Below are 14,279 nucleotides of genomic sequence, written 5' to 3' on the forward strand. Positions count from 1 at the left end.
ATATATGTGATATGACGAGAGAGAGCGAATAAGAATTTTGGCAGCATCTTGGGTGATAAATGATTGTGTATGTATGGACATTGTATGTGGAAACATGATGCAAATATATAAGAGAATACCTGGAGCAGGCTTGGACTGGCAATCTGTGGCTTCTGAGAAATGCCAGAGGGGCTGCTATAAGATGCTATAGAAAGTATTTAGTGGACCTTTATGTATCTGAAATGTCAGGGCCTATTTTAATTCACAGTCCTGACCTGGACTCTGGAGAGTCCTAATGCTGGCACCACTACATTGGCTGTGTCCATACAAGGCAAATGCACCTGGTAAATAAACAGAATGTGTTTGTGACTCACACCTGAGCCATTTTTTTTAACCATTTGCAAACAAAATAACATCCATCACTTGCCTACCCACACGAGGAAGCGAGGTGGGAGGAGTCTGGGATCAACCTTTGAACATGTGACTTACGTCTACTCATTAAAAGGCTATTTCGCGTTTATTTTTCTCATCGGTAAGTCAGTTCACAGACTCATCAATTACAACCAGGTCATTTTTCCCGGAAGAGACATTACCCGAGTTTATCCTATTTTGTCAGGGTACCACTCTCCGCCCCCCAACGGCAGTGAAGGAGTTACTGTTCGCGCCAGTAAATTCCCCGCCAGAGAGTTGGTAGGGCCCATTGTTCTGCGCGTCACTGTGGTCCTCCCACTCCTGCGCACATCGGAGCTGCAGGGAGCCGCGGGCTGGAGAGCGTTGCTCGGTGTAAGGGGGACGGAGCAGGAGTCACCGGGTGCTGGTTAATCTAAGAGTGTGAGGTACGGCGATATGAGACTGAGGAAAGAAAGTGGTGGCCGTGAGCAAGAGGGGGAGGGAATGGCAAGAGCACGGCGTGCAGGCGGGAAAACTGCTGTTAGTTTGAGAGGAAAGCAAAGGCCTGCTGCACAGCGACAGCACAGACCAATGGGTGGGAGGCATATTGTAAGGGCGGGGAGGCCGTGCTGCAAACCTACAGGGTTTCCCCAATTGCTGTTTAGCACTGGCAGGGCTTGCTGAGAGCTCACACGTGTGTATGATATATAGACACATCCCTTTGAATGAACAGTGATTACTAAGCCTTTATCACTTGCCTCATTATTGCGAGTCTGCCCCCTCCCCCGAAAAATCAAAATTCGGGTCAAGAGAGAGACCCGGCGGTGATGGGCGCTCAGTAATCCTCAGTGGTGGAAGGAATGGTCTGAGGGGAGGGACAGGCGCGTGTCCTATAGCTGCCGAGTAGGGTAAATAAAGGGTATGTAGGGCGACTGCTAACAGGCTTTGTAATGATGAGATGATGCTGCTGCCTGTAACACTCTTGTGCAACGCAGTTATAGGGTACCGGGTTCCTTTATACACTGTGCCGAGTTCTGCTTTCCTTTAATTTGTATTCCCTCCTCTCCTTCTGGAAATCATTGAGTTAATCATGTTGCGGTTCACGGAGAAATGCGCAAGCGCGGTGCAGGGGCGGGGCTTAGCGCTTTCCTGCGCGTGAAACTTTATCTGTGCACAGTTCTTTTAATTGAATGTTGTACGGAAGCCGCGACGAGTCTCGCACGTTACCGTCGCTACGGAAATCTCCTGGCCTCTCCAACTGGATGTTTATTCGTCAGGATGCACTTCTGTATAGCGGCCCATGTGCTCGCCTTCTTAGTTAGAGGCCTTGTGTATACCATATATTCAACATAAGCTCAGTGAATAGAGTTTAAACCCAATTCTCGCTTGTTTTAAATGGGAGATAGGTATAACTATTTATTTTTTCTAAACTCATTTATCAACACTGGGCAAGTTTGCCCATGGGCAGTTACCTATAGCAACCAGTGATTAGCTGCAAGCAGTACAATGAATGCAACAATCTGGTTGCCCTGGGTTACTGCCCAGGGGTACATTGTTGATAAATGACCCCCCCATTGTGTTTTTAAAGAGATCAATTTGAACATATTGGCCATTTCACTGAGTGGACTCTCCTCTCTCTTTTTTTTTTTTCTTTTTTTTTTTTATGTTAATAAAACACACAGAATATGGTAGTGCATTACACTCCTGAATATAAACAAACTTATATTGGGAGTTGTTCTTAACAGATTTTCCACAAAAATCCATCTTTACTACTTATGCTGGCCATAGACGCAAAGATCCGTTTGTACGAATTGAGGTTTCTTACGGTATTGGGACCATGTGTGGAGAGTCCCGTCATTTTTCGTCCCACGGAGATCGGTGGATCGGACAGGTTAAAAGATTTGTCGGCTGCGGGTAATATCACTGCATGTATTGACGATCGTAAGATTTTCAGTGGGAGACGGTCACTAGCTTTGTCGGACATAACTTTTCGTATGTCAGGGGCGGAACTTTATTTGATCTGACTGGTTAGTGGCAGGGCAGGAGATGGGGGAAGTCCGATCGTTCGAGGATTCGATGAGATCTTTGCATCTATGGCCATCTTAAGACATAGGTGGGCCTGATGTGGACCTACAAGCTATTTTTTTTTTTGCTTGACATGTTTTGAGTATTTGCCGTTGGTCTTCATTTTGTTATTTTTTATTTAGTTATTTGTTCATCAGCTATCCAGTTTGGTATTTCAGCAGCTGTCTTGTTTTTAGGGTCTTATTTTCTCACGCACTACTTTTAGTGAGACTAATAATTATAGTATGGGCCTGAATTGTAAGATAGTAGTAAGAAATAGCACCTTAAGCTTACTGTGAATGGAATTTGCCACAGTAGAAGTCATTTTCTAGAGTGATTAATAATTATTTTTCCAGCAGTTTCTTTTGAGTTTAGCAGTTGCCAGGAGTAAGCTACCTGTGCAATAATAATCTGTTTTTCATAGTTTGGGATAGGGCCAACGTTTCCAGTGACGTGAGACCTTAAGGCTAATAGCACACAAGGAGAATTGTTGCCTACCACATAAAATGTATTACAAGTGGCAATCCTGCGTAATTGTGGCAAAATACTGCCTTTTGTGATTATCTGGAGTCACATGGAATGTCTCATATTAAGTGATCTAAATATTAGGGAAGTGGAATGTTTCTGCAGGTAGCTCAGATTACCCATGGCTGGCAAACCTTTGTGTGTCATTACCATAAAGCACAAGAAAACCCTGTATTACAGAGGTTATTTCTGGCCCAAGGGGGGAAAAACACATTGGTATCCTAAAGGTGGTAATTTTTTAATGCATTGGCCTGCTTAATGTAAAAAAAGCTTAGTTCGCTTTTAGCTACCTACTTTGGCAACCGTTTGGGTAAAGCCATTTTAACTGTGACCACTGACTCACTTGTTTTGTTGCGGAGTGAAATGTGCAGTATGTTGGTCAGAAATGTTACTATGCTGCACATGTCCCAGTCCTGGATAAGTGCAAGGAATAGTAGTTCAAGATTGATATGGACAGTATTAAATGTATATTAAATAATTGCAAAAATTTAATTTTTTCACTTGCTCTCTCTCACCAGTGTAACTTTACAACACAAATTAGCCATAACACAACTCACTACCATGCTTTCTCTCTGCCAGCTTACAACTGGTTGAATGGCTTAGAAACTGATAACTTTTTACAACCCCTTGTAAAGGAGTGTTGGTCCAGGCCACTTTCTGCAAGATATTAGATTCTGGTACTTGAATGCTCTCTGCTTTTCATAGTGGATTGTCTATAGCTTCTCTTAAAAGCTGATGGATTTTAAGTCTCAGAATCAATCACTTCACTATTAAACAAAGGTGGATATATTTTCCCTCAAAGCCATAGGTTGAACCATTAAGATGTACCGTGCATGGTTTCCTGTCTCGCAATACAGATGTATGCTTAACGGATGTATATTTTCCCTCCACACAGACCATGGGGAAGAAGCAGAATGGCAAGGGCAAGAAGGTGGAGGAAGCAGAGCCTGAAGAATTTGTTGTGGAAAAAGTTATGGACAGACGTGTAGTAAATGGAAAGGTTGAATATTACCTCAAATGGAAAGGTTTTACAGAGTATGTATTGTTTTTGTTTACTCTACAAAAGTGGGTCTTATTGCTTGAAAATTACCAGCTGTAGGATTTAGTGCCACCCTTGTACACCTGCTGGTTAACTTGCATCTGACATTAACAACCTGCAATCAGAATTTCTGCTGCGTTTTGATAACCACTATATACTTATTCAGTCATAAGGTCCTTTAATAAGTGTATTTACATCGCTGCATGATTTTAATTTTTATATGTGAAAAGATTTGAATTCACAGTGAGGGACTACAAGCCTTTTAGGATTAAATTCGTATCTGAAAAACGTGCAAGAATATTGGAACTTATCAATGTTTTCCTTTCAGTTCAGACAACACATGGGAACCCGAGGAAAACTTAGACTGTCCAGAGTTGATTGAAGCGTTCCTTAATTCTCAGAAGGCAGGGAAAGAAAAACCAGACAGCAACAAAAGGAAATCTGTGTCAGACAGTGAATCTGAAGACAGCAAAGCAAAGAAAAAAAGGGAATCTGTAAGTTAATATTTTTCATAAAAATTAACACTAAATTATTCACTTATTCAGAGTGCTGGTCTTATTGGCCACCTCAGGCCTGATTTGTATTACTTGTTAGTCACTGGGGTGATTGAAATGGGCATTTTAGTACAGTTAATAAATTTGGCCAATACAGTCCATGCACATGTTCCGTAATAGTGTGTTTGGTCACCAACACACAAGGTTACTACTGCCACTTTGGGGAAAGAAAATTGTATTGAACTGTACATTACATAAACATTACATAAACAAATGTCAGCAAAAGTTTAGGCACCCCATGCCAAATACAGAAAAGAGTAGTAAGCTACTTGTTCTTGTATTTAAAAAAAATATTTATTTGCTGATTGTTTCAATGCTGAAACACTAGAAACAAACGACTAATATAATCTTCCTTTCACTGTCCCAGGTTCACTTAAATGTTGGGGTTTTAACAAATAACTGAGGCTCCATAATAGTTTGTGATGTCTGTAAAAATTGATCATACAATATGTACTTTTATCAATGTGTATTTATAAATAAACGGATTCCATAGCACTGTACAATAAATGAGTGTACACATTGGGCATGCATACACAAATACTACCAATACTGCTTCCTATCTAAACACCTGTCCATTTGGTGTCTGAAATCTAATTTAGCTCGTGCTTCAGATACTTTGCTATTGTGAAAGTTTCCACTGTAATTTTGAGTATTATATGTACTGGCAGGGTTCTGTGCAATTGCAGATTCTGGACAATGTCATGTTTGCTACACATTTTCAAAATCCAAATGATTAGCTTGATTTGTATCTTGACTCGCCCCCCACCCCCCCCCCCCCCCCATTGTTTTTCTAGGTTGATAAACCTCGGGGATTTGCAAGAGCTCTCGACCCAGAAAGAATAATTGGAGCTACAGACAGCAGTGGGGAATTGATGTTCCTTATGAAATGGTAAGTAATAGTCCTTTACCAACGCATTCAAGAGTTAGTGAGCCTTGTGGTTTTATGTCATGTGGAAAGTTTTCTATGCATAAATTGGCTAAACAGACAATACATCTAGAGAATAGTTTAAAAAACAAAACAAAAAAAAAATAAGTAATGGCATGATGTCACAACATCTTACATTTTCTTCTCGTTGTAGGAAGAACACATAGAGGCACATTTATCAAAGGCCAAATTTTGAATTCATGGCAGTTTTTTTGTTTTTTTTCCCCAACGAATGAATTCAATTTTACTTGAAATTTGATTGGGGGGGGTATGTATTAAGAATTGAATATCTTAAACTCTGACATATTTTACCGACCTCCACTCAAATTCTAACTTAACTCGATTCGAATGTCTTGAAGGCTACAAACATCTCCAAATTGGGCGCTGGACCTTTCCCATTGACTTTTACATGAATTCGTCAGGTTTTGGGTGTCAAATAGTCAAATTCTTAAAGGGCAAGAGTGATAAATCTCGAAAATCAAATTTGAATTTTTGAAGAAAAAAGTCAAATTTGACCATAAAAAAACCTCAAATTTAAATTCGGCCCTTAATAAATCTGCCCCTTAAACTGTGCAAACCTATATTATACCCATTTTTGCGCTATTAAATGTTGAAGTGTGTTAATCTGCATAAGTAGTTACTATGCATAATGGTAAGAAATTTTGTGCTGTTCAGTTAAGTCAACACGTGCATCTATTTTAAAGTCACGACAAGTTTTTAAGTGAACATTCGTAAGTCGCCAAATCCTGGGTTGTGTTGCTAGTAATGTCCAAGATAGTCAGACTTGTATTTTCTGGATATTCTTACATTTGTGTAGGAGGACCGTAAGCAGTCACTGACCACTTGCTGGTGTTGCGAAACAGTGGAAAATGTCTTGGTGACCGAGGCTATAAAGCAGTATTGAGGCTCTCCTCTATAAAGCAGTATTGCAGGCTCATCCTCCTTATGTTTTTATTTGTATGTATGAGCTTGGCCAGAGCAAGACACATGCGATTGTGGTGAACTATGTGTCCTTATGGTTTCTGTAAAATGTATAGCCCAAGTATATTTGATCTTCTTTTGGTCTAATCAGTTATAATTAACAAGTGGGCAGCAGTTATTGCAACAATGTTTATAAATTTTTTTTGCAGCTCTACTTGAGACGTTTTATATTAATATGGGGCTGAATCAGGCTCCCTTAGTGTTGGAGCCTTCATTATTTTTTTTTTTTTTTTATAGCTGTGGTTCTGCTATTTAAATTTAATTTATTTAGATGTTCAAATGCATTTGATCAATCCCTTGTGGTGTCCGTGGTAGAAATACCAGCGACTGCTGAACGCTTCCCATTTTAGCTTGGTTACACTACTGGTCTTGTTTCACTAGTAAACTGTTGTCTTAAAATAATCGTCATTTGCTGGCAATTGCCCTTGTCATAATTCTGAATCTCCCCACTATCGGACATTAGAGATGTATGGCTTTATACCATGCATCAAGGCACAAAAGATTATCACAATACAGGAAGGTTGTGGAAGGCAGTGAGAATCTAGAAGAACACAAAAAATTTATACAAAGAATCAAATGCTGGCTGCAGGTAACTTGACTTGTTTCATTATTTTTCTCTTTATAGGAAAGATTCCGATGAAGCAGATCTGGTGCCTGCTAAAGAAGCAAATGTAAAGTGTCCACAGGTTGTTATTGCATTTTATGAAGAAAGATTAACTTGGCACTCTTGTCCAGAGGATGAAGCACAATAAACTTATTTTTCATGTAGTGTTTTTTTTTTTTTTTTTTTTAATGATCAGCCACTTCAGGAACCTTCAAGATTTTTGTTTTAGTATTTTCAAAATAAGCCAAATTTTTGGTTATGGCCCCATGACATTGGCATGGCATAAGGAGCCTCTGATATGTGAAAATTAATTTCTCTCTGGGCTTTTTATACATTTCAAATTATTGAAGTTTCTGTATTATGCAAATTTTGCAAGTGTTTTGTAGTCTTCTGTCATTGTGCATGTTAATGCTTTACTTCTAACCTGTCTGTATGCTAGTTTATTTAGCACCAGTCCTTCGGTGGAAGAGGCCTGGGAATAACTTTGTAGTAAATGGAATGTTACCTTACTGTATATTGTTTACTTCAATGTAAATACTGGTGAGCAGTGTTCAATAAATAGTTTTATATTCTCCATAAGTTGCAAAAGGCAGCCTTGTGTTTGAAACGTTGCAATAATTGGGTTAATGATACTATTAAAATAGAGTTCAGAGGCCTGGATTTTTAAAAGATAACTATTTCTTTAGCCTCTTTTCCACTAAGTACACTAGATGACTTACGGTTAGAGATGAGTGCGTTCTAAAACTTGGGCTATTTGGATATTGAGTGGAAATACTAACTAGCTGACGATCAGGGTGTCTGATTTGGCTTGCCAAACTGAATGACACTGTACAAGACCATGTGCAATGATGGTCAAACACTATTGCTTGTTTATAGCCAAAGTCTGAACAAACTGGAAGAGCAGCGGCAGTGAAATAAATGTTAACAGATCAACTAAGGTGAGGTGGGAAACATGCCCAAGCAGTATGGTTAACATTAGTTTAGCAGCTGCTTGGGACACAATGACCTCCACTACATTAGGAAAAACCAGTCACAACCAATGGTAGTAGGTTTCAGTTTAATAGAGTGCTCCTTAAACTTCCTGTACTAACTTAACACACTGAATCATCATAACTAAATGTAATAGGATCAGCATAGACTGTGCCTTCCTTTACTGTTTTTTAATATGTAGAGGACTTCAAAATATAGCAAGATGGCTAGTAATCTGCTTTCTCATCTGTGAATTCTTAAAGCATTTTCTTAAATTTATCTAAGGTTATTTTTTGGCAACTTCTAAAGACAGCTAGGGGGCAGTTGGACATCTTTATGGCTGCGTCTTTAAGCCAGACCAGTGTTGTCCAACTTCTGTCCTATTAAGACATCCTTAAATCCATATGCCTCATCCTCCTCGTGGATAACACAGCAACCCCCCCCCCCCCGTACTTGATTAAATATCTTAGCGGCCCCTAACCATTTTAAAATGCTAAACACCAAAACAAACCAGGCTTATGTTCCACAGGCAGAGCAGGACACACACAGGCAGTATATGGCACACCCGGGAGCATGGGGAAGGTAGAGTATGGCACACCTGGATGCGTTTACATCCAACAGTGTCCTGTCGCATGTTATGTAGTTTTTTTTACCTGCAACTTTTCATTCACTCTCATTTGGAAGACTGCGACTACATCCACCTTGTCTCCCGAGTTATGTCGTTCTGACACAATCTGCCGAAAGACGCCCGTGAAATTCAGCCCTTAATTTACACATGGTAAGCAGACGCAGCAGGCAGACTTTTCTGGGGGGGGGGATATTCTACCCTTGGTAAATCTGCCCCTTAAAGTGCTTTTCCTCTAGTCTGAAGGGGTGGCCCCTGGTATGTTGATCCTCTTTTATGGGTAAAAAGATCCCCTACTATTGGGGAAATGTAATTAAAGGCACTAAGTTTGCCCAGGGGCAGTAACCTATAGCAACCAATCAGCAGGTAGAATTTCCTGGTCACATGTTTAAAAGCAAACATCTTATTGGTTGCTACTGGTTACTGCTCCTGGGCAAACTTAGTGCATTTTATTACATGTGGGGGTATGTCTATAATGCCCTCTAATTTACTTATAAAGTGTAATCATGTTCTCTCGCAAGCGACTTTGTTCTCTCATCTCAGGGGGACACTGGCACTGGAGGTAAAGTTAACCCTCCAGTGCCTGTGTACCCCTTTCGATAGAGAACAAAGGATTTTACAGGTAAGATGAAAATCCCTCTTACTCAGGTGGACACAGGCACTGGAGAGTTAACTTTATCTCCAGTGCCTGTGTCCCCCTTTTGATGGAGAGAGAAAAGGATTTTACAGGTAAGACAAAAATCATCCCCCCTTCAGAGAAAACAACCCCAACCTTGACAGTCTCCCCTCATAATTAGTCTTCCATCTCCCTAACCAGTTTAGTTGCACTTAGTCTCTGCACTCTCTCCAGCTCATTTATTTCCCTCTTAAAGACTGGAGCCCAAAACTGCACTGCATACTCCAGATGAGGCCTCACCAGGGACCTATAAAGAGACAAAATTATATTTTCATCCCTTGAGTTTTTTTTTTTTTTATGCAAGACAGAACTTTATTTGCTTGTAGTAGCGACTTTTTCCTTTTTAAAAAGGAATATTTTTCTGCAGCAAATTGATGGAAACCTATATCTGTTCTGTGAGCATGTGGCTTTGAGCTATACAGTGGAAAGATTGCCTTTCCTTAATTGATGTTTGTAGTGGAAAGGTTCATAGCCTAGAGGAATCAGCGGATATATTCAGAAGCACGTGGTTTAAATCTTCAGACCATTTTATGGAAAATGCAAAAATAACCATGAACCAGACACGGAGGATACAAGAACGCGGCCCATATTGTATGCATTCTAATGTCTGAACTTACAGAGCCTTGCAACTTCCACATTTTATGTTACAATCTGGAGTTAAAATGTATTTCATTAGAATTTGATGTCGCTGATCTCCACAAAGTCCAAGTGGAAAACATTTGCACAGTGTTTAATATTATTAATAAATAAAAATGAAAGCATTTGCCCCCTTTGTGAAACTCTTAAAAGTCTGGTGCAACCAACTGCCTTCAGACATCTAGGGACCCATACGCTATAATGAAAATGCATTGCCGCGTGTGCATTAGCGCAGGCGACTTTTCATAATAGCCTATGGGGAAAACACGCTGAGGCAGTTCGGGGAGATAGTCGCGACAAAATCTCCCCGAATCTCCTCGTGTGAACTAACCCTAAAGCTGGACGAGAAGAAACTCTATGCTAAAAAAAAAAAAAAAACCCCATAATAAACCATTTGGATTTGAGCTTGCCAAAGGCATATGAGACACAGCAATGCAAAAAATATGGGAAAAAAAGGTTTTCTGGTCTGATAATACCTAAACTGAATTTTTATAATCGCAAACCATTATGAGGCCCAATTATCAAAGGTCCAATTTTGAATTTGTGTTTTGTTTTTTCTTACTCATAAATTTCAATATACTTGAATTTGGAATGGGAGGTTATTTAAGAAAAAATTAGAACGTCTAACGAATGTTACCGAATCGAAAAATCAAATTGTAATCAAATTAGACTAAACTCGAATCAAGTTTTTTATCGGAAAAAAACTTGAATGTCAAATGGGTCATTGGACTTCTCTCATTGACTTCTACATGAATAGGGCAGGTTTTAGGTGGCAAATAGCCGAATTTGAATTATTCCCAGGGTTAAGGTTCAATGAATTTCGAATTGAGTTTGGATTATTCCAAATTTGAATTTGTGAGTTTTGAACAAAAATACATTTTGAAAATTGGAATTTGAAATTTACTATTCGACCCTTAATAAATCTGCCCCTAAATGTAGCCAATAGAGTATAGAATAGCAAACATGTAGCTATGAGAACAACATTACTAGATAGAAGAATAGTGGTGATAGGATCATGTTGAGGTTATGCATTTCATTAGCAGGGATTTTTGAAATTTTGGGATTGAGGGCAAGTTAGGGATCTTACACACTGGCATTTTTTTATGTGTTTATTGCGCTTTCAGCAGGTTTGAACTCAACTAAACACATTCACTAACCAATTCCATTATGTTCTTCCTGACTGTACTCATGAGCTTTCTGAGTTGCGTTTTACTTCATTGCATTAGTTTAGATGCAGCATACTGCATTGTTTTGCCCTTGATGCACATTCAGCAATAAAATAGAGGGTTGCTTTTGGAACGGACAAAAATGTGTTCAGCTATCAATAGAATAAATGGTTGCTTTTAGAATTGACAAAAATGCAATTAAAAAATATGTATAAATGATATATATATGCAATTTTTCTTGCTCAAAATGCATTTGAAAAACAAAAAAAAAACCTCCGTGTGTAAGAGCCCTTAAATGAAGCCAAATTGAGGACAATGCTAGAACTTGTTTCAATCTGCGCAAGACCAACAACGGAGGCAGAGGCTCACCTTCCAGCCAAAACGACACTGATGATGATTGTCTATTTTCCCTAATATTTAATACAATCAACCACAGGGAATAAAGATCTGTTATCCAAGTTGCTTTAAGGTTCTACAGTATATTTAACTGGTTTAAACATCTTTTAAGAACAGCAAGTTAAGGAAAGGCTTAATCGCTGTGGGTTTGTTCTCTTTTTGATTCTGGTCCCTGTTGCTGTTGCTCCAGGTGGTGTGCATGACACAGAGCAAAATCAGAACTTAGAAACTGAAAGCTTTAGTTTTTGCTCTATTGAACATGCACCTAACACAGAGAGGACAACTAGCAACAACTATAGAGACTGAAACCAACATGGCAGCAACTACTATAGTAATCAGTAATCTGCAAAGATGAGCACTGGCCCAGGGTCTGAGGTTAGCTGTTATAATCACTGAGGGGTATCTAACAACCAGCCTACAGTGATTAAGCATTTCCTTCTTCTTTGATCTATAAGTCAACACCAGAAATAGTTTGCTATGCTGCTTTGGGAAAGTCCCCTTGATCTCATTTAAAGGAGAACTAAACCCTAAGAATGAATATGGCTAAAAATGCAATATTTTATATATTGAACTTATTGCACCAGCCTAAAGTCTTAGCTTATCAATAGCAGCAATTATCCAGGTTTTCAAACTTGTCAAAGGGGCAGTGTTGCGACACCCACATACTCAGTGGGCTCAGAGAAGCTAAGGTTAGGGATTGTCTCAAATTATCAAGCAGAAAATTAGGTTGGCCTGTAATATACAATGATGCTAATTGCATTGGTTTCTGTGCTGTCATTATTTTAGTTATTAATTACTAACCAGCCTTTTATTGTGACATTTATATTTTATGTACATTGTATATTGTGAGTCATTACCTGAGCTAAGTAAGGACCAGACTTCACGGGCGATTTCGCAGCGATCCGACGTGCTGCGCAAAATTGCAGGCGTCATGTCGGATGTGACGGAAACAAGGTAAGTAATTCAATTGTCGCATTGTTGATGCACGCTTCGTCTGCATCCAACAGTCGCGGCGCGTCAACAATGCGACAATTGAATTACTTACCTTGTTTCCGTCGCATCCGACGTGACGCCTGCGATTTTGCGCAGAGCGATGCGAAATCGCCCGTGAAGTCCTGCCCTAAGTGAGAGCAGCATAGAGCAGGTGCAGTAAATCAGCATAAAAGAAGATGGGGAGCTACTGGGGCACAGATATTTATTGTTAAACGGCTGGTGTTACCTTGGGCTGGTGCAGAAGCCCAAAACACAATGTACAACATTTCTAGCCTAATTCTTTTGTTAGGCTTTAGTTCTCCTTTAGTGCAATGTTAAGATTTCCTGTAATATAAAGTTACTGTTACACTTAAATGAAGTGCATAACTGATTCTAAACCAATTTTATGTGTTATAAAGTGAATTCTCAGACAATGTCCATATCAAGAGGTCTGTATCCTGTGCAGAACCAAAGATTATGTTATAATACTCCATTTTATAACTTGACTTTTTATGTCCTTTATGGCTACAGAAAAAACTTTTTAAAATGACATTTCAGTATTTTGGAAATTCAGCATGTGAGCTGGTGAAGAAGTGCCCAAAGCCCCACTGCTATACCCTATTCACTTGAATGTGAAATTTGTGACATCGCTGGAACTGGTGCTTTTGAACCTGAAAATAAGCATTTTGGCTGAAAAGTGCCAGTGCCAGCAGTGCCAAATTTCCCATTCAAGTATGTGGGAGGTGGCAGTGGTGGTTTTGGGAGATTCTCTTCCACTGGAAATCTGTTGGCAGTAAATACACCACATGTGCCATCTGCCTAAAGATGCAGAAATTTGTATTGTAATTAGAGAAATGCATGGTTTTGCAAGAGCACACCAGCAGGATATTAGCTTGCAATGCTTTACTCATCCTGGAACAGGAAGTAGGTAGGACTCAGACCCAGATGGCATACAACCCTGGGTTCTAAGAGAGCTTAGTTCAGTTTTATACTGGCCCCTTTTTCTGATTTTCTCTGATTTGCTTTCAACTGGTATGGTACCTATGGACTGGAGGAAAGCTGATGTCATTCCAATTTTTAAAAAGGGATTACGATCTCAGCCTGGCAATTATAGGCCAGTAAGTTTGACATCTGTGGTGGGCAAATTATTTGAAGGCTTGTTAAGGGATCACATTCAAAATTTTGTCCTTGTGAATGGCATTATGAGCAGCAATCAGCATGGCTTTATGAAGGATAGGTCAGACAGACAGATTAGATTCGTTTTTATGATGAGGTAAGGAAGATGCTGGACAGAGGGGGAAGCAGTTGATGTGATGTATTTGTATTTTGTACCAAATGCAAATGATTTTGGCACACACACACACACCTTACACACTGGGCGAAAAAGAGATGCCTGGTTCACACAGGTGGAGGCCTCGGCCACCTCCCAACAGTAACTCTAGAAGAAAAAATTGCGAAGTTGGGGTTGTTCATGCTGGAGAAGAGGCGCTTAAGGGGTTATAGATAACTGTATAAATATATAAGGGGATCATATAATAATCTAATGTTGTATTTACCAGTAGGTCTTTCAAGCTGATGTGAGGTCACTCATTTCGTTTAGAAGAAGTTCTGGCTAAATATTCTGAAGGGGTTTTTTTTTTACAGTGAGAGCTGTGAAGATGTGGAATTCTCTCCCTGAATCAGTTGTACAGGCTGATACATTAGATAGCTTTAAGAAGGTTATGTAATAATTTAACTGTTATTAAGAATTCTAAATCCTGGGCACTATACTCAATTGA

General features: G+C 39.5%; 1 protein-coding gene across 3 annotated transcripts; it reads left to right on the forward strand.

Moving 5' to 3' along the window:
* The first annotated feature begins 712 nt into the window (after positions 1–712).
* On the forward strand, positions 713–7,635 carry cbx3.S (chromobox 3 S homeolog). 3 transcript variants are annotated; one of them, NM_001087298.1, is given in 5 exon segments: positions 713–815; positions 3,854–3,993; positions 4,326–4,491; positions 5,346–5,440; positions 7,083–7,635. In NM_001087298.1, coding segments are annotated over 4 exon segments (525 nt in total). In that variant the 5' UTR covers positions 713–815; positions 3,854–3,856; the 3' UTR covers positions 7,210–7,635.
* Positions 7,636–14,279: the final 6,644 nt, after the last annotated feature.

Source organism: Xenopus laevis, chromosome 6S (genome assembly GCF_017654675.1).
Source record: "Xenopus laevis strain J_2021 chromosome 6S, Xenopus_laevis_v10.1, whole genome shotgun sequence".
Lineage (NCBI taxonomy): Eukaryota > Metazoa > Chordata > Amphibia > Anura > Pipidae > Xenopus > Xenopus laevis.